A 19,673-nucleotide genomic window follows, 5' to 3' on the forward strand; every position below is an offset into this window, starting at 1 on the left:
ATTTTGGATTGTTTGTTATATATTGCTGGATTTGTCCTTTTGGGAGGCATGAAACGAATGGACCACTTTCCTTCTCTCTCTGACTCGTCTTTTCCTTGTTCTTTTCATTTCCAATTTTAAAATTCTTTTCCCTAGAGCCAACACTCGCTCGAAGTAGTGACAATTCTGATATTGCTCTCGGTTTCGTGAATTAAGAGCGTATCATTGGTGCTTTCATTGATCATGGCAAACTCTGAAATTCTTTCCGCTTTACAGACCCTTCAAGCAACTTTTTACGCCAAACTTGATGGGCAGCAACTGTCCATCCACCAAACAATCCAACAATTCATGACATCAGTCGATTCTCGTTTTGAGGAGTTACGTACAGAACTTCATGGGTCTTCCAACAAACTCGTTGGTGCCTTCAATATTTCACACCCTTCCTCTTCCAAATATGAGGGCGTTCTTACTGGCTCTGAGGTTTCTCCAGTGCTTCGCTCCATGAAAATGGATGTGCCCAAATTCGATGGGTCTGACCCCAATGGATGGATTTTTCGAATAGAAGAATTTTTTGACTTCCATGACACACCTGAGATCCTCCGCCTACGGATTGTCTCATTTCATATGGAAGGCCGAGCTGCTGCGTGGTATCAATGGATGAAGAACAATCACTTGCTCACTACTTGGCAAGAATTTTTAGCTAATTTGCGATATCGTTTTGGTGCTTCTTTGTATGAAGATCCCCAGGGGGATTTGTCCAAATTGAGCCAAACTACCACAGTGGCGGATTTCCAGTCAGCCTTTGAAGACTTAATGAATAAGGTTACAGGCATTTCTGAACCTCTTTTGATTAGTTTTTTCATTACTGGTCTCAAACCCAACATTCGACGGGAATTGCTTTTCTCTAGACCATCTTCACTGATGGAAACCTTTGCGTTAGCTCGCACTTTTGAGGCCAAATATAATGAAGTGAAACAGAGCACACGCTCATGGCCTAAATGGCAGCAACCATATTCCCTTTCACTTGGTTCCCAAACACAAGCCAAACCCATTTATACATCATCATCACCTGCAACTGTTACCACAGCCAGCAGCCCCGCATCCTCTTCGACTCTCCCATCACAAACCCACAATACCAATAAACCAAACACCTTACCTGCATTGTTACCCACACCAACATTACCAATTCGCCGTTTGTCACCGGCTGAACTTCGCGAAAAACGCGAGAAGGGTTTATGTTACAATTGTGACAAAAAATACAGCAGCAATCATCGCTGTCGCAATAAATTTCTACTGCTCATGGGCACTGATGATGAGGAATTAGATCCCCAGGATAACGAGGAACCATCCGAATTGGTAGATGATGGTATTACCGGTGACATCTCTAGCTTAAATGCTTTAGCAGGGCAGGCCAATCCTCGTTCTCTTCGGCTAATTGGCGAAATTGATTCTCACACCTTTCAAGTGCTGATTGATAGTGGCAGCACTCATAATTTTATCAAACCGGCGTTAGCGGAACGATTGGGGTTAGCCATTCAGCCCACTACCAATTTTCGAGTATATATTGGCAACGGTGACTTCCTGGTGTGTAAACAAGTCTGCCCTCAAGCGAACTTAACAATGCAAGGCTCGGCTTTTATAGTGGACCTCTTCATTTTGCCAATTGAGGGCATAGATGTGGTTCTTGGCATTCAATGGTTACAGAAATTGGGCAAAGTTTTCCATGACTACTCTGCCCTTACCATGGAGTTTTTTCTAAATGGACAACCAGTGATGCTTCGTGGTGACTTGTCTTCGCCTACTCGGATTACTTATAATCAATTGCAGGCATTAATTCACAGTGATACAGTGACCAGCCTTTGTGCCTTACAACCAGTACCCGTCATCGACGCTTTACCTTCATTTCCCATCACAGACACTTCCTCACTTGAATTTCCTTCTTCCCTTTCTAATCAATTTCTCAACCTTTTACAGCACTATAAACACCTATTTCTCTAACCTTCTAGCCTGCCACCGCACAGAACTATTGACCACAAAATCCATTTATTACCAAACACAGCCCCCATCAATGTTCGTCCATACCGCTACCCACACTTTCAGAAATCTGAAATGGAAAAACTGATCAGGGAAATGTCAGAACAGGGCATAATTCGACCGAGCCAAAGCCCTTTTTCTTCCCCCGTTCTCTTGGTTAAAAAAAAAGATGGCACCTATCGGTTTTGTGTTGACTATCGCGCATTAAATGCGGTAACAATCAAAGACAAGTTTCCTATACCGACCATCGATGAGTTGTTTGATGAACTTGGGGGAGCCACCATTTTTAGCAAATTGGATTTGCGAGCGGGATACCATCAAATTCGTGTCCACAACCGCGACATATACAAAACGGCATTTAGAACACATGAGGGCCATTATGAGTTTCTAGTCATGCCGTTTGGGTTGACAAATGCCCCCTCCACTTTTCAAGCCACCATGAATCAGATTTTTGCAGCTCATCTCCGGAAATTTGTGATTGTTTTTTTTTATGATATCTTGGTTTATAGCTCCTCCATGGCCGAGCATTTGCTTCACCTTGAGCAAGTATTATCTTGTTTAAATCATCATCAATTTTTTATTAAATTATCCAAGTGTTTGTTTTGCCAGGCCACTATTGAGTATCTAGGCCATATTGTTTCAGCCTCGGGAGTACAAGCCGACCCCCAAAAGATTGATGCCATGCTTAACTGGCCAATGCCGCGTTCCATCAAGCAGTTGAGGGGCTTTCTTGGTCTCACTGGATATTATAGGCGATTCATCCGCGGTTATGCTTCATTGGCAGCCCCACTCACTGATTTGTTGTGCAAGGATGCCTTTCAATGGAATTCGACAGCCATGGATGCCTTTGCAGCTCTTAAACAAGCAATGGTGCAAGCTCCAGTCCTTAAGTTGCCGGATTTTACTTCCGATTTTGTCATTGAGACCGACGCTTCTAATGTGGGCATAGGAGCAGTACTTACACAACAGGGGCACCCGATTGCGTATTTCAGCAAGAAGTTGGGTCCTAAATTGAGAGCCTCCTCCACTTACATCAAGGAGTTGCATGCCATTATGGACGCTGTGTATAAGTGGCGGCAGTATTTGTTGGGTCGTTTCTTTGTTATTCGCACGGATCATAAGAGTATCAAAGAGCTCCTTCAACAAGTGATTCAAACACCATATCAGCAGGTTTATCTTCGCAAATTATTGGGATTCCAATTCCGAATTGAGTACAGACCAGGTCGTACCAATAGCGCTGTTGATGCCCTCTCACGTGTCCATGAAACAGCCCCTGCGGATAACATCAATACCTTTCCTACTTGCCTCTCTTTCAATAGCCAACCTTCATTTGAATTGCTGCAATCCTTACTTAATGAGAACACCACACTACCTGATTTAATATCACTTCATCAGCAATTGTTAAAGGGCGAACTTTCAGCTGACTTCTCAGTTCAAAACGGATTTCTTCTTCACCGTCAGCGTTATTACATCAGTCCAACCTCCTCTTTAAAGGCCATATTGTTGCACGAGTTTCATTCTACGCCACTGGCAGGTCATGTGGGTGTCACTAGAACCTTAATAAGCTTGTCTTCAACATTCTATTGGCCTAAGATGCGCCACGATGTGGAAAAATTTATTCGAGAGTGTTTAATATGCCAGCAAACTAAGTATTCAACTCAAGCCCCTGCTGGTCTTCTTCAACCATTGCCGATACCTGATATGGTTTGGGATGAGGTCACCATGGACTTCATTACAGGTCTTCCGTTATCAAAAGGTTTCTCGGTCATATTGGTCGTTGTAGATCGTCTTACAAAATTCGCCCATTTTGGTCCGCTACCATGCCAATTTACTGCCCTCACGACAGCAGAACTCTTTGTGGACATGGTCATTAAAATACATGGTTTTCCAAGTTCAATTATATCCGATCGAGACCCGGTGTTCTTGAGTAATTTTTGGAAGCAATTATTCCTCTTAAGTGGCACAACTCTTCGTCATAGCACGGCATACCACCCTCAAATGGATGGTCAAACGGAAGTGGTAAATCGAGGATTGGAGCAATATTTACGAGCTTTCACTCAAGACAAACCAAGGAAGTGGGTTTCCTTACTTAGCTGGGCAGAATTGAGCTATAATTCTCATTTCCACAGTGGCTTGAAGATGTCTCCTTATCATGCTTTATTTGACCGATTGCCTCCAACCATTCCTCATTATGCTAAGGGCTCTACTTCAATCCAAGCTTTGGAGGACATTCTCCTTGAACGTAATACTCTTCTCCAGTCTTTAAAAGATAATTTGAATCACGCACAACATCGAATGGCTCAGAAAGCTAATGCGCATCGCCGTGAAGCTCACTTTGAAGTAGGGGATAAAGTGCTGGTTAAATTACAGCCATATCGACAGAACACTTTAGCTTCTCGCGCCTGTCAGAAGTTGGCCAAGCGCTACTATGGGCCATTTACTGTCCTTGCTAGAGTGGGTCCTGTAGCTTACAAATTAGAGCTGCCCAGTACTTCCAAAATCCACTCGGTATTTCACATCTCTGTTCTTAAACCTTATCATGGCAACGACACTGCTATTTCACATCCTTTACCAGAGTTGAGTGTGGATAACCATCCTCTTTTGCTACCAGCTCCCATTTGTGCTACCCGCATAGTGTTACAACAGGGGAAGCCAACGCCTCAAGTGTTAGTTCAATGGACTGACAGTTCACCAGAGAATTCGACTTGGGAAAACTTTGATGCCTTTTGTAAGCTCTATCCAGCATTTCACCTTGAGGACAAGGTGTGTTTTCGAGATGGAGGGAATGATACAAATTTATATATCAAATTGGAGCCATCAGAGGGGGCACTAGCGGAAGAGCTCAACCAAGAACCCATAGTCAATCAGCCCATGGAGGAAGTTCACCATGAACCAGTGAAAGATAATCAACGGCCCAAACGAACAAAGAAACTTCCAGACTGGCTTAAAGACTACGTCGTTTAGGAGGGTCCATAGAAGTATTGTGATTGGCTGAGTTTGTTTTGGATTCCTTTTTTTTTTGTTACTTTCTGTCGTGTTGTCAATATTGGTTATTTTGGATTGTTTGTTATATATTGCTGGATTTGTCCTTTTGGGAGGCATGAAACGAATGGACCACTTTCCTTCTCTCTCTGACTCGTCTTTTCCTTGTTCTTTTCATTTCCAATTTTAAAATTCTTTTCCCTGGAGCCAACACTCGCTCGAAGTAGTGACAATTCTGATATTGCTCTCGGTTTCGTGAATTAAGAGCGTATCATAAGATGTCATATCAGTATTAGTGTTCCAACAGAGTATCTAAAGTGACTAAGCATAGCATTACTCTGTTTTGAATTATTGGTGTATTTGAATTGAGGTGTTGTGGTTTTAAACACTTCACCACCACCGAGGAATAAAATCACTGACTATTATGTTACAATTAAGCAAAAATAGCAACTCCAGTTGCTGCGAAATCTGAAATAATAGAGCTAGAATCTGATCATTCACAGACCCTGCAGACTGGTATCAAGAAACAAGAACCCGATCAAACACCATGCTGTGGCAACATTTTGAAGCCACCCAAGGGAAGCGAGGATTGATTTTACATGCACTTTTGAGCATTGATATGTTGATTCTGGACATATGCGCAAGTTTATCTAAAATTCTATGAAGATATAGACCAAAATGAAATGCAAAGATTTTAAAAGACAAAGACTGACTAACCAATCTACCCAAACCTGTAAATCGATTTGTTTACAATCCTCTTACTAGCCATGATGGCATAGCGGTTAACCCGTTTTGGTATATCAGCTATCGGCTTCATTGCAGAGTTGCTTTTTCATGTCTCTTAACGATAATTTTTTATTAAAATTTATATAAATCCAACTTGAAATCCATTTTATAGTTTTGCTTTCAGCTAGAACATTCTTATACGAAATTCATTTGCTCATAATCACAAAATTCATACATTCTTAAATTATCACTTGCTTATATGCTCTTCGAAAAAGTTTGTTACTTTCAAAAAATTCTTTCATATTTCAACTTTGAGTGGTTTTTAGGGTACAGAACACTTGGACAAAGAGTTATGATATACACACCTCAATTTCAAAGGTTTTTTTGACAAACTATAAATCAGTTGATTGTATTTGTTTATCATAAACTTGGTAATCATGATACAAGAGTACAAGACTTTGTGACATCATTATTATTTATAATTTGTCCTTGCTTTTAGATAATCTTGAGCTTCTAATGTGAACACACTGACTTAAAAGTCACAAGTAAAGATATTCTTTGCTCATGTGGGGAGTGTAGAACTGGGAAAGTGTGCTTGACTTAGAAATGGCAATATTAAGAAATGGTGTGCTTGACTAGTACTACTAACAGCATGCTTTTTTTTTATGTTTATTTTTATTTTTTTTGTTTTTGTTTTTGGGTCTTTTACGCATCTATTGCTTTCATTGTATCTTATAATTTTCAATTACATTTTCCAGAAGCTAACTATAGAATTAAGAAGTGGTGCCCGAGACTTGCGGCCCTTGACTAGTTCCCAAAGAAAATTAGCGTTGAAGATAAAGCTCCGCTTCTTGTCCAGTTAAAATTTTGGCCCCCTTTCTTTTTTTTTTTTGTTTTAACCACGAGGTATCCTGGGAAGGGCCTCAACTGTGGGAGACACCTTTAAGCCCCTACCACAACCCAGACTAGAAGTCCCTGCTCGAACCGGGAGGCACAGGTTCTCCCAACAAATGCGACTTCCCTGCGATTCGAACTGAGGAGCAAACCCAGTCAAGCCACTTAAGGGGACTCCATTGCCAGTAGAGCCAACACTTTGTTGGTGGCCCCCTTTCTATATAGTAGAGTCCGGATAAACTCGAATCGAGTTGACTAAATATTTTCTCATATTAAAAGAATTTGACGATTTCATCTTAAAATTGGCAATTTCAAAACAATTATATTTCATCTCATCATTCTCCTCCTCATACCTTAACTGAAAAAAGGAAAATTATACTTCACAAATTGTATGTGAATTTATAATTTCAAAAATTATATTTGTGCTGCTACCAACAATTCATGTTGCAAATTGTAAGCAATTGTAGCTTTCTCCGTCGAAAATGAAACCCACTAATATTGGAAAGTAACTAAAGCTAAAAAGTGCAGGCAGAGGGATAACTTTTACAATAATGAACAAAAAGAAATGCGTCTCATTTTTTTTTCCAATTTTTCATTTAATTCGTCCAAATTGATTCCCCCCCAACCAAAAACCAAAAAACAAAAACGTGTTCGTTGACTAAAATTAAACTAGTGGAGTACTTTATCTTTCATTTCTGTGTGTCTCATCGATTGTAAGTAATCATAGAATTTTGTCATACTCTCATCACGCCTTAGCATGCGTTTGGTCACGCCAAGATCGGTCCCCAAATGATTTTCCCACCAGCTGCTACTTGGTAAAATTTCAATCGCAGCTGGCTGTTTGCATCCCACAAGGAACAAACAGAGGAAAGATCAAAGATTTGTTGTTATCTTTGAATTTAACTTGAACTCTAGAAAGAAGTTTCTTTGGCTAATTAATAAATTTCTTAGTTTTGAATAATTATGTGACTTTTCAAAGTGCTTAATTAAATTATTGTACCAAATCACATGCACATTACAATACTGTTTAATTAGTGTTAATAAATTGATTTAATATTTAGCTGCTAAATTGGATGCAAATTTATGCTGTTGGAGTCATCAAGTGTGAGACTTTAATCACTAATATAAGAGCATCCGCAAATAATACTTGTGCCACAAGTGCATATGTAGAAATATACAATTTTGAATCTAAAACCATTAAATTTACATAATTATAATTTGTAATTGGGACCTTTTGTTTTGCTGCAATTAGTGTATACAAAATAAAACAATCTTACTAGATTATTCACTAATAAATTGGACATGGACATGCCCCATCTCAGTTAGCTCAAATGTGCACGGAAACTATGTCTATATATTTTCATTTGATGGAATCACGACCAGTTAATAAACTATCCAATCGTATGTATATATATAATTAATTAAATTAAGTGGACTGATGTTGATTTAATTTCCACCTGGCTCCATATTAATTGACCGACTACATTATTATTTGTTTGGTGACAACAATTAAAACAATATCGATCAGCATTCATGTCATACGTGACATTTATAATTTATACTGTAATTTATAACACGAAAAAGATTACTTGTCATTATTAATAGCAAAATCATACTTTATATGGTGTGAATTCTGTCGTACTAATTAATATAATCCAGCAATGCTCTAGTAATAAACAACATGATATTTTTATGCTTTTCGGAATCACCTCCAGCCACAGACAGCACTAGATTTATTTATAACAAATTTATGAAGAGTTTCATTTTAGCTATGTTTTAATAATTCAATAGATTAATTTAGATCCTTTAGACGTTGCACCATTTGTTTAGATTTTAAATCTAAGTTCTTTCTTTCCACCTAGTTGTGGCTCGATCGAACTTATTTTGATTGAATAATTCTTGAGTGATATCAAAGTTCTAAAATTTAAATTTCGGTCACATGGAAGTTAAGAAGAGGTTAAGTTTCTATTTTTAAGAAAAAAATACTTTGAATTTATGGCTAACTAGATAATAATATCAAATAGACCCTTGGTCGACATTAATTTAAATAATTAACAGAGGCCTAAAAATGTTGAACTGAAGTGCACGTGTTTAGATATTTCTAAAACAAGCCTATAGGATAAGATCTACCGTTGTTTATCTCTAATCATTGATTAATAACAGCAAGAAGCTGATGACGCAGATTACGGTATCAATATCGTGAATTGAATAATCTAATGAATTCATGCACCCATGTCCTCTTATCTTACAAAACTAGTTAAATAGGAGAGAAATAAATACATTTCTACAACATTTTTCTTTGTTTTCTTGCAATATTTTTCAACCTTGATGTCACTGCCTTGATACCTTTAATGTCGATGCAATTTTGGTCCAGGTTTCACACCAATGACCATTTTACTCCAAAATAAATAAATAAATAAGACAATCGACACACTCATTGAGTAATTTTTTTTTTAAAATACAGTATAATCTTGATAAATTACTCAATGAGTGTGTTTTATCAAGATTGAGACTAAGGTGTCGTTTATTTTTTAATTTAATGACTTAAAGTGATTTAATTTAATTAATTAAGTTAATTAGAGGTGTTTGTTTTTATAACTTAATTAGACTTTTTAGATAATTTTGACTTAATAAAATAAGCCATTTTTTTTGGCTTTTTACTTAATGGAGAAATTTGAATTAAGTCAATTACTTACTAATGTCAAAAATATCCATATTTTATAATTTATTTTTCATGTCTATCCCAAAACTCACCCATAGACATTTACCCCACATAAAAATATTTTTGTTTTTTATTTCTTATATTATATATGATAAAATTTGAAATTTATTTTATTTTATATATTAAAATTCTAAAATAATTATGTATTCACTTGAATATAGTTTTACTTATAAATGTTAAAATATTGTGGTATTTAATATATTATTTATTTGACATCCAAATTTAATAAGGATACAAATGTAAAAGTACATATTTTTAGTTTTTTCAGTTGAAAAAAAAACAAACAACTTAATACTTATTTTCCGAGATTCAGACGAAAAAACAAACATATTATTCAGATTCAGACATTCAGATTTATTCAAAATTCATACTAATTCAGGTCTATTCAGATTTCAGATAAAAAAACAAACGTCACCTAAGGAATCGTTTTTTTAACTTAATTTACTTAATTTTAATTAATTAAGTTATTAGGTTTGTTTATTTTTTTTCAACTTAATGAATCATTGAGTCATTAAGTTTAAGCTTTTTTTTTTTTGCTTAATCTAAAAATCCTGAATGATATCATTAAAAGATTTTCTCTAAAATATCCCTATCTAATTAATTAATTTTCATCTTTACCTAAACAAAATTTGATAATTAACATTATTACCTATCTCTATAACTTGTGATAATATATAGTGGTAGACTATTATTGTTTTTATCTTTTTATTTTCTTCAAATTAGCATTATTTATCTTCATAATTTTTTATGAATATTTTTCATATGAAAACATTATAAAACTATGAAAAAATTGACTAACATCTACTAATATAGCATATTAAAGTGTTATATTCAATTGAATATGATTTATATTATAATAAATTATTTTATTTGTATTCTTGGAGATGTTTATTATTTGTTCAATATTTATAATTTGTAAGGGCACGAATGTAAAAATATTAGTTTTCAAATTTTTTAAGTTAAAAAAAACAACTTAATATTTATTTTTAGTGAATCATATGAAAAAATGAACATATTATTCAAATTTAGGCATCTAGCTCTACTCAGAATTCAAATTAATTTGAGTATATTCAGATTTCAGACTAAAAAAAAAATGCCACCAAAGAAAAATTCAATTCTTAAATGAATATAAATTAATAGAATTATAATTTAGCACATTGGACTCTTATGGGTCAGGACTGACAAAACAAATTGCTTAAAAAGCATCAATTTATCAAGGTTAATTTTTTTTTTTTTTGTATTTACTCTTAGAGAAGAGGAGAACTAAGAATATACATACATACACATACATATACATGCATACATGCATGCATGCATACACACACGCATATTAAAATAGAAGATACTTGCAGATTCTGGAAAAGGTTCCCGTAACTAATTTGATTACAAAATATTTAAATTGAATATTAAATTATTGAAGAAGGAAGGCCGGTGGAGGCAAGAAATTAACTATATACACATATTTTTAAGGAAGTAATCATCCTTACGTATGTAATATGAAATTTCAATATGAAAGGTTTGCCGAATACAACTTTTGAAGACTCTCGATAATCTAAATTGCCAATCAAGAAGATATGTTTCTTTTTAATTTGTTTGATAATGATTGTTTTATTAATTATATAATTCGTTGGATTATGATTTGCTAATATAAAGTTTTGACTCTAATTATGTCTCCTTGTGAGCTTTCACTTATAACTTATCAATTGTATAACGTCCTTGCCAATATCATATTCTATTAAGGTTAGTTGATGGAAGAGAAATATTCCATGTCGGCGGTTATACTAAGACAAAAGTTAACTTTATTTTTAACTTAAATGGGCATATTCCAAAATCAACTATGACATTTTATTTGTTATTTTCAAGTTTTAGGAAAAAATAAAAAAAAATGTTGTCTTAGCAATCAAGTTTCATTTTAGGAAAAATATAATCAATTATTATTACTATTAGATTAAAGACGTGGTTTAAACTAATTTGGAGAGTAAAATAATGCAAATTAGATATGGTAAAAAAACATGATAAGCAAAATGTTATTACAAGTATATCTATTACGAAGGTAATTTTGTGCGGATATATTTTAATTAATGTAGGTATTATTAACTCTTCTCATATTTAGCAGGATATTTTACTTCTTCCAAACTATACGCTAAATTCTGCATTGAGACTCTTGGAATCTCCCTAAACATTGCACTTTCTAATTGCTTTTATAAATCCCATTGTTTAATTTTTGATCCCTTCATTGTAGATTTTGAAACAATTAATTATCTATTAAAAAGAGAAAAAGAGAGAGAGAAAAAAAAAAAAAAAAAACTTACTCCACGAAACTTATACATGGCAAGCACTTAATATGGCAAATCATTGAAGCACTGCAGCACGCACTTTACTCCAATGCATGACGATTCATTGTATAATGACACCTCACAAACACTTGGCTACCATGCATGTAATTATAAGGGCAAGTGTTAATTTGGTTTACCGACCAAGATGTTGAGCACAAGCTTCTGAATCTTAATTTTCCTCATAGGTCTCGGTTTCTTCTCTAAAGCTTGTTGATGATGAGTTGCTGCTGCTAATAATTCCTCACCAGAAAATAAGATGAAAAAGTAACTTTACTGATTTTTAGACTGCTGAATTCCAATTTCAGGTACTATTCATTTTGTCTCTTAATCAAGTTATTTTTTATTTTTCTGCTGATATTTTAATATTTATAGTCACTTGTACCATTACTGCAATTTGTAGTATCTAGATCATAATTCATAAATTAATTTGCAGTTGGAGTAAACTCGGAAATGTTAAAAAAGAAATAAAAACAAAAAGAATGGAGACAGATTATCATCTTTGGTAATAATAAAATAAAGAATTCTAGCTTTTACAAAGTCTTTCTTTAAAAATATGAGACGAATAAAATGACCATTAAAATGGTTCAAAATTGTCTAATATTGTGATTGACTAGCTAGATCAATTGTTTTTTGTGTGGTAATTTCAAACACCAAGTCCTTAAAAGCACTTATATTAGTTTCGTACAGTGTTGCCCAGCCTTCTGTACATGGTTCATGATACTTGATCCAACCATTCGCAATAGAAGGAATAGGTAAAGCTGGAAGCATGAACACCTGTAGAAAAAAACCATAAAAAATTAGTCCAATAATAAAGATATTGCAGCATAATTTGAATTTCCAAAATTTTACATACCTTTATGAAATGACTTCTATTAACAAATCTAATAGCAATGATTTTATGTGGAGAGCTTGATAATGGAACAAATCTAAGAGGAAGGAATGATTTTATGTCAATGATAATAGCAATAATTCTATTAACAAATCCAATAGCAATAAGGAATTTTTAAGGGGAAAAAATTATTTGATTTTGAGTGGGGGTTTAATTAGAAATTGTCTTATTATGTAATTTTAATAAAAGTTAAAATTGTAAAATAATTAAATGGGTGTTAAGAGGTATTTAGAGGGGTGCCAATAGTCTCACTCTTAAGATAAAATGAAAGTAACTAGTGAAAACAAATAATATGTAAATAATACAATCTGAATTTATTTGAAAGAACAATTAATTCCATAATTTAAACTCTTGAGCTTCACCTTTCACCTTAACTTAAAAAATTAACCACTTATATTTACAAATAAAATTTTCATTTTATTTATCAAACACCTAAAATAATTACAAGAAAATTAACTACACAAGAAAATAAAAGAAATTGTTTTCTCATCTTTTGTCTTCCTTTTCTTCTCCTTCTCTGCCACTTCTTCTTTTATAGGTAGTCAATGCCTCTTATTATTCTTATTTTGTTATTTTTAAATTTTTATTATTATAATAATGAAAGAAAAAAAGAGATAAGTGATAGTTAAAAGTGACGGCTGCCACTTGACTATCACTCATCGATTGGCTCCATTTTTTCTTTTATTTTTTTAAAATTTAATTAATGAAATTCATCTTCTTTGTCTTCTACTCTCAGCTTCGCTTCGATTTCCTCTTTATTCTTGAAATATGTCTACAATATAAAATTAAGGTTAAATTAACATACTAAAAATTAATTTAACATAAAATTATGTTAGGAGAGCATTAAAATAATTTATTAGGTGTGAGGGCATAAATTAATACTAAAGTTAAAAAATGATAATTTAAACATTTATAAAATTTACACTTTCCAGTGTTAATCACTTTCTATTCATATGTTTTAGGTGTAATATGTAAATTTTATGTTGTAGTTCACACGTCATGCTGATTTATAAGTTTTATGTTACATTTACAAGTTTTTATTTTGTTTACTAGTAAGACGATAATTTACCACTCTCATATTAACTTACTTATTTTACCTTCTATTTACAAGTCATGTGTTTCATTTTCAAAGTTTATAATTTATTTTACAGTGAATGTTAATTTACTAGTTTTATATTATATTTGAAAGTTTTCATTTTATTTATCAATTACACATTAATTAACCAGTTTTATATCAATTTACTTATTATATATTGCATTTACAAGTCTTATGTTCTATTACTAAAATTAAACAATTTTACAATTAATGTTGATTTACTAATTTTATATTATATTTGTAAGTTTTTATTTTGTTTATCAGTAATACATCAATTTACTAGTTTTATATTTATTTATTTATTCTACCTTACATTTACAATTGTTATGTTCCATTCTTAAAATTTATGTTTTATTTTACAATCAACATTGATTGACTAATTTTATGTTATAATTACAAGTTTTTATTTTTTTGCAAGTAATACATCTATTTATCAGTTTTATGTTAATTTACTTATTTTACCATTTATACGTTTTATGTTCCACTTTTAAAATTTATGTTTCATTTTACAGTTAATGTTGATTTGTTAATTTTATGTTAGATTTGTAAGTTTTCGTTTTGTTTATCAGTAATACATCAATTTACTAATTTACTTATTTTACTTTCTATTTACAAGTCTTACGTTCTATTTCTAAAATTATGTTTTAGTTTTCACTTAATGTTACCAAAAATACACCAATTTATTGATTTTATATTAAATTATTTATTTTCCCTTCCAATGACAAGTCTTATGTTCAAATTCTAAAATTTATATTTTATTTTACAGTTAATATTGATTCACAAATTTTATGTTAAATTTTACATAAATTTATATTTAATTATGGTAATGATGCCGTCACGGCATCATAAACATATATCAAGTAGAGATTCTAAATAAATAATGACTCTATCAAAATTGATTAACTTTAATTTAGCTGGAGAAGTTTAAATCCATATATCTTATCTTACGTGATATAAATCTATATATGGTAAATATTTAAGGTTATAATGTCTTTTAAAAATATTTTTAATTGATTGAAAATAGTCAGTGCCAAAAGTATATGTGCGTTAGAAAATGTATAATATCACACATCACAGCAGTCAGCAGAGAAAATAAAGAAATAACGGCTTAAAAATTGCCACGTACACTTGGTATAGTGATCCTTTTAATATCCACATGCGAGAGGAACTTTGACAAAAGGGTCAGATTCTCTTACCATCATGTCCAACTTGAGAACTCCAGCAAAATTTATGTGGATAATTGATGGTTAATATTAAAAAATATCATTTATTATTATCGATAAATATTTGTACAAAATTTTTAGAAGTTAAGAGAAAATCATAATTCAGAATTCGTCTATAATTTTTTGAGTAATCATACCCCACAATCTCGCAGAATATCAACAAAAATTAATAACATTTAATCATTTCACAATATCTAAACTGTAGATTATGGTTATTTCATTCAAGCATCAATTTTCGAGACAATAAATTAATCTAATCAATGCCATTATGCTAATAAATTAATCTCAATATAGTTTCTTCCCGTGTAATGTACCTGTCAGTATTAAGATAAGATCATGAACCAATGATTCGTGCTAGGAATCTTTTACACTCCACAACCCTCAAGAATTTGGATATTCTTTTTCCTGGATGCAAAAGCTTCTTATTTTAAATAATAAAAGATATATATCCGATAATATTTGATTTGCTGTGATTATTTTGTGGGAAAAAAGTGATTTTCACCTCTACAGTTAATGCAATAATCCATTTCACTGATGTTCTTTAAACAATAGTTCGGTTCATACAAATTAATTAGAACCGAATTGCACTGCTTTATTTTTAACTACTGTAAGTATTATTTACTATAAATAGGCCACCATCCGTTGTAAAAAATACAATTTCAATAACAGGTAAAATAGCCGACAGAAGCTTAAAGAAAAGCTTGATGATTTTCTCTCAAATTCCCTTTATCTTATTTCCAAGAGTTGGACTATTGGCACCCCTTTGATCTCCTCATAAAATTCCTTTTTTAATTATATTCATTTTGTTTCCTAAAATGTCCCTCTTTTTAGATACACTTTTTTAAGTTCTCAATTTTCATTTGATTTGTTTTATTTTTAAAACTCAAAGTATTATTGTGCTATTTTTTAATTATTTTCAATTTTAGTATTACTCTACACACAAATAAAAAAATTATATGGGTGATAAGTTTTTTAGTGTTAATCATTGGCTGAAATAACATATATTTCAAATTATAATTTGAAAGTAATTTTAAGTATAAAAATATTTAATCAATAAGAAATTAAAAGAGAACAATAGATTAATTTAAATTTATACAATTTATTTTAGTTAGGTAGGAAGTAACATATACAATTTTTTTTAAAAAAGATTGATTATGAATTAAGTAATTTGTTAGAAAATAAAATCTATATGTGTTTAATTTTCCACGTAAATCCATAACATGATTAAGATTCATCACATTAACAATTTTAAATCAAATCCCATCTTATTAACTTGAAATCGTCACACACCCTCCAACAATTTTCCATGGATAAGATCATCATAAAATTTATTACTCTCAATATTAAAATAAGAATCTATATATTCCGTATATAAAATTATTGAATTTAATCCTAATTTTATCTTTCTTTCCAACAAACCACATCAAGTCAACTATAAAGTCTTTATTCATACTTATTATATTCTCTCTCTCGTCACACACAATGTGCACAAGCTCTGTGTTTATAAATACTTTATAATCCCCCCAAAAACTCTCGATCCCTGGAACAAGCCTGAGTATCTTTCTTTAAACCAAACTATTCCCATAAAAATGGTGGTAGCGGGTCCCGGTGGAGGCGTTGCCGGAGCTGGCGGTGGCGGTGCTTCTATCACTCCTGCCAACATGAAGAGCCTTGCCATCCAAGTCATCACCGGCCGTTGGTTCATGGTCTTCGCATCATTTTTAATCATGGCAGCAGCTGGTGCAACATACATGTTTAGCCTATACTCAGGTGACATTAAATATGCCCTAGGCTATGATCAAACGACCCTCAATCTCCTCAGCTTCTTCAAAGATCTCGGCGCCAACGTCGGCATTCTCTCCGGCCTCATCAACGAAATCACACCCCCATGGGTGGTGCTAGTCCTCGGGGCAGTCCTAAACTTCTTTGGCTACTTCATGATTTGGCTAGCGGTGACCAAAAAAATAGCCAGGCCACAAGTTTGGCACATGTGTTTGTACATTTGTGTTGGTGCAAATTCACAGTCCTTTGCCAACACGGGCTCCCTCGTCACATGTGTCAAGAATTTCCCTGAAAGCCGAGGCGTTGTGCTTGGAATCTTGAAGGGTTATGTTGGCTTGAGTGGTGCCATCATCACTCAATTGTATCGTGCCTTGTATGGTGATGATACAAAGTCTCTGATTTTGTTCATTGGTTGGCTCCCCGCTGCTATCTCTTTTGCTTTTCTTAGGACTATCCGAATCTTGAAAGTGATTCGGCAGCCAAACGAGCTCAAAGTGTTTTACAATTTCCTTTACATTTCGTTAGCCCTAGCTGGGTTCTTGATGATGATAATTATAGTTGAAAAACAAACAGACTTCACCCGGAGTGAATACGGTGTCAGTGCTGCTATTGTCATGTTCTTGCTCTTTTTCCCACTTGTTGTTGTTGTAATTGAGGAATTCAAGCTATGGAAGAGCAAGCAAATGGCACTTAACAATCCTTCTGTGGAAATAATCACTGAGAAGCCATCTCAAGAGGTGCATTCACCATCAAGCAACCTTGAACAAACTGTCTCCGTCGCCGCGGCGCCAGAGGAAGTATCAAGCGGCAGTACTAGTAGTTCTAAAGAGCCTTCATGCTGGACAACATGTTTTAGCCCACCAGACAGAGGTGAAGACTACACAATTCTGCAAGCACTCTTCAGCTTGGACATGCTAATCCTCTTCTTTGCCACAATCTGCGGCGTCGGCGGAACTTTAACGGCGATCGACAATCTGGGTCAGATCGGAGGCTCACTAGGGTACCCCAAAAAAAGCATAAGCACATTTGTTTCACTAGTGAGCATATGGAATTACCTTGGCCGCGTGGTGTCAGGTTTTGTTTCCGAGATCTTTTTGGCCAAGTACAAATTTCCTAGACCACTCATGCTCACAATAATCTTGTTACTGTCATGCATTGGACATCTCTTGATTGCCTTCAATGTCCCCGGTGGGTTATACGTAGCATCAATTATTATAGGGTTCTGTTTTGGTGCTCAATGGCCGTTGGTTTTTGCCATCATATCTGAACTTTTTGGGCTCAAGTATTACTCAACCTTGTACAATTTTGGTGGGTCAGCTAGCCCACTTGGGTCATATCTGCTTAATGTGAGGGTAGCTGGGCATTTGTACGATAAAGAAGCAAAGAGGCAAATGGCAGCTTCAGGAATCACAAGGAAGAAAGGGGGGGATTTGACTTGCATTGGAGTTGAGTGTTTCAAATTGTCTTTCATTATCATTACAGCTGCCACTTTGTTTGGTGCTTTTATTTCACTTATTTTGGTGCTTAGGACTAAGAAATTTTACAAGAGTGACATTTACAAGAAGTTCAGAGAAGCAGCTGCCAAATCTGCAGATGAGGTGGAGATGGACACGAAAACAGAACAATATGGCAACCGCAAATGAAAAGCACTTTTGGCAGAAGCAGATTGTTGAATGGCAACTTGCAAGATCATCAATTATCGGCGTTTGACTTGCAGAAATAGATTGATATGTAGCTTCGTATACAGAAAACTATGCAGGAAATAATTTTAATTTTTAATTTTGATCTTAATCCAATGTGAATTCTAATGCAATCCAAAATTTGCTGTTGGATTTTTCTTTTCTTGATGTTTGCGCTGTAGTTAAAAAAGTTACCCATTTCTTGTTTTATTGAAGAAAATTATTAGGGCTTTTGTTATGGAAAAATGAATAAAACTGAAGGGGGTCCAGAATACTGACTTTTCTTTGTCCACTTTCTTCTTGGGCCCCCTAAATTGGGGTACGGCAAGTGCATTAATTGCCAACGAGAGTAGTTCTTTGTCAAATTGACGACAGCAATTTGTATATTCGATTATTGGCATGGAAACAAAATTGTTTTATAAAAAGGACTTTGCTACCTTACAAAGGTACAGCCTCTCATATTTTGAGCTGGAGGTCCCATTTGACTTTGAGCTCGAAGCTAGTAGAGAGACCTAGTAGAGAGAACTGTACCTTACATTGATTGTAAGGTAGCAGCTTCCTTATAAAAAAAATATCAGCTTGGAATTTGGGCCTACGTGAGAAGCAAGTTGGTGATGGTAACATTGATGGGAATGGCTCTGCTACAACTCTTCAATGGCAGTTCAACAAATACTTGGTTGGCACATTCAATTTCAATAAAGTTCAAACCAGTGACTTCTTATCCTTGAAATCAAACAGCAAGCAAAACTATGGACTGGAAAACATTCTATATTTGTTCCAGTCTTCTAATGAATGAAGATGATGATTCCTTATCAAAAAAAAAAAGAAAAAGAAAAGATTGAATTTGCTCCAAAAATGATATGAAATATGGTAAACTTACAAAGCGGTGATAAAATAGTAACGAAAATAAGTTTAATATGACATCATTTTGATTCAAATTAATCTCAATAATTTTTTTTTTAAATGGAAAAAAGAAAGATGCCTCTTACAAAAGCACTTCTATAAGTAAAAAGCTTTGACCAACTACTTTCAAGTGTGGCTTGTGATTGATTAATTATCAGTTAACGTTAACTAAATAAAACCAACAAAGTGTTGGCTCCACTAGCAATGGAGTCCCCTTAAGTGGCTTGACTGGGTTTGCTCCCAAGTTCGAGTCGCAGGGAAATCGTCTTTGTTGGGAGAACATGTGCCTCTCGGTTCGAACGGGGGCTTCTAGTCTGAGTTGTGGTACGGGCTTTGTTAGGAAAATATGCTCTTTAAAAGCATATGTGTTTATTTAATTGTAATAAACATTTTTTCCGATTAATAAAATAAATGAGGTATTTTATTCA

At 33.7% G+C, this 19,673-nt stretch overlaps 2 protein-coding genes across 3 annotated transcripts; both read left to right on the plus strand.

Moving 5' to 3' along the window:
- Positions 1-222: 222 nt before the first annotated feature.
- LOC107177859 (uncharacterized) lies at positions 223-1,977 on the plus strand. The gene has a single exon (XM_015532346.1). It carries the CDS (start codon positions 223-225, stop codon positions 1,975-1,977), a length of 1,755 nt encoding a protein of 584 aa, XP_015387832.1.
- Positions 1,978-11,830: 9,853 nt separating this feature from the next.
- Positions 11,831-18,616, plus strand: LOC102627686 (protein NUCLEAR FUSION DEFECTIVE 4-like). Of its 2 annotated transcripts, XM_052440182.1 has the most exons (2): positions 11,831-11,978; positions 16,481-18,616. In XM_052440182.1, the coding sequence occupies exon 2, from the start codon at positions 16,543-16,545 to the stop codon at positions 18,304-18,306; it is 1,764 nt and encodes a 587-aa protein (XP_052296142.1). In that variant the 5' UTR covers positions 11,831-11,978; positions 16,481-16,542; the 3' UTR covers positions 18,307-18,616. The 2 variants fall into 2 exon arrangements, with proteins under 2 accessions (XP_052296142.1, XP_006485321.1); XM_006485258.4 differs by lacking the exon at positions 11,831-11,978 and having other exon boundaries at positions 16,037-18,616.
- The last annotated feature ends 1,057 nt before the right edge of the window (positions 18,617-19,673 follow it).

The sequence above is a fragment of the Citrus sinensis genome, chromosome 4 (genome assembly GCF_022201045.2).
Source record: "Citrus sinensis cultivar Valencia sweet orange chromosome 4, DVS_A1.0, whole genome shotgun sequence".
Lineage (NCBI taxonomy): Eukaryota > Viridiplantae > Streptophyta > Magnoliopsida > Sapindales > Rutaceae > Citrus > Citrus sinensis.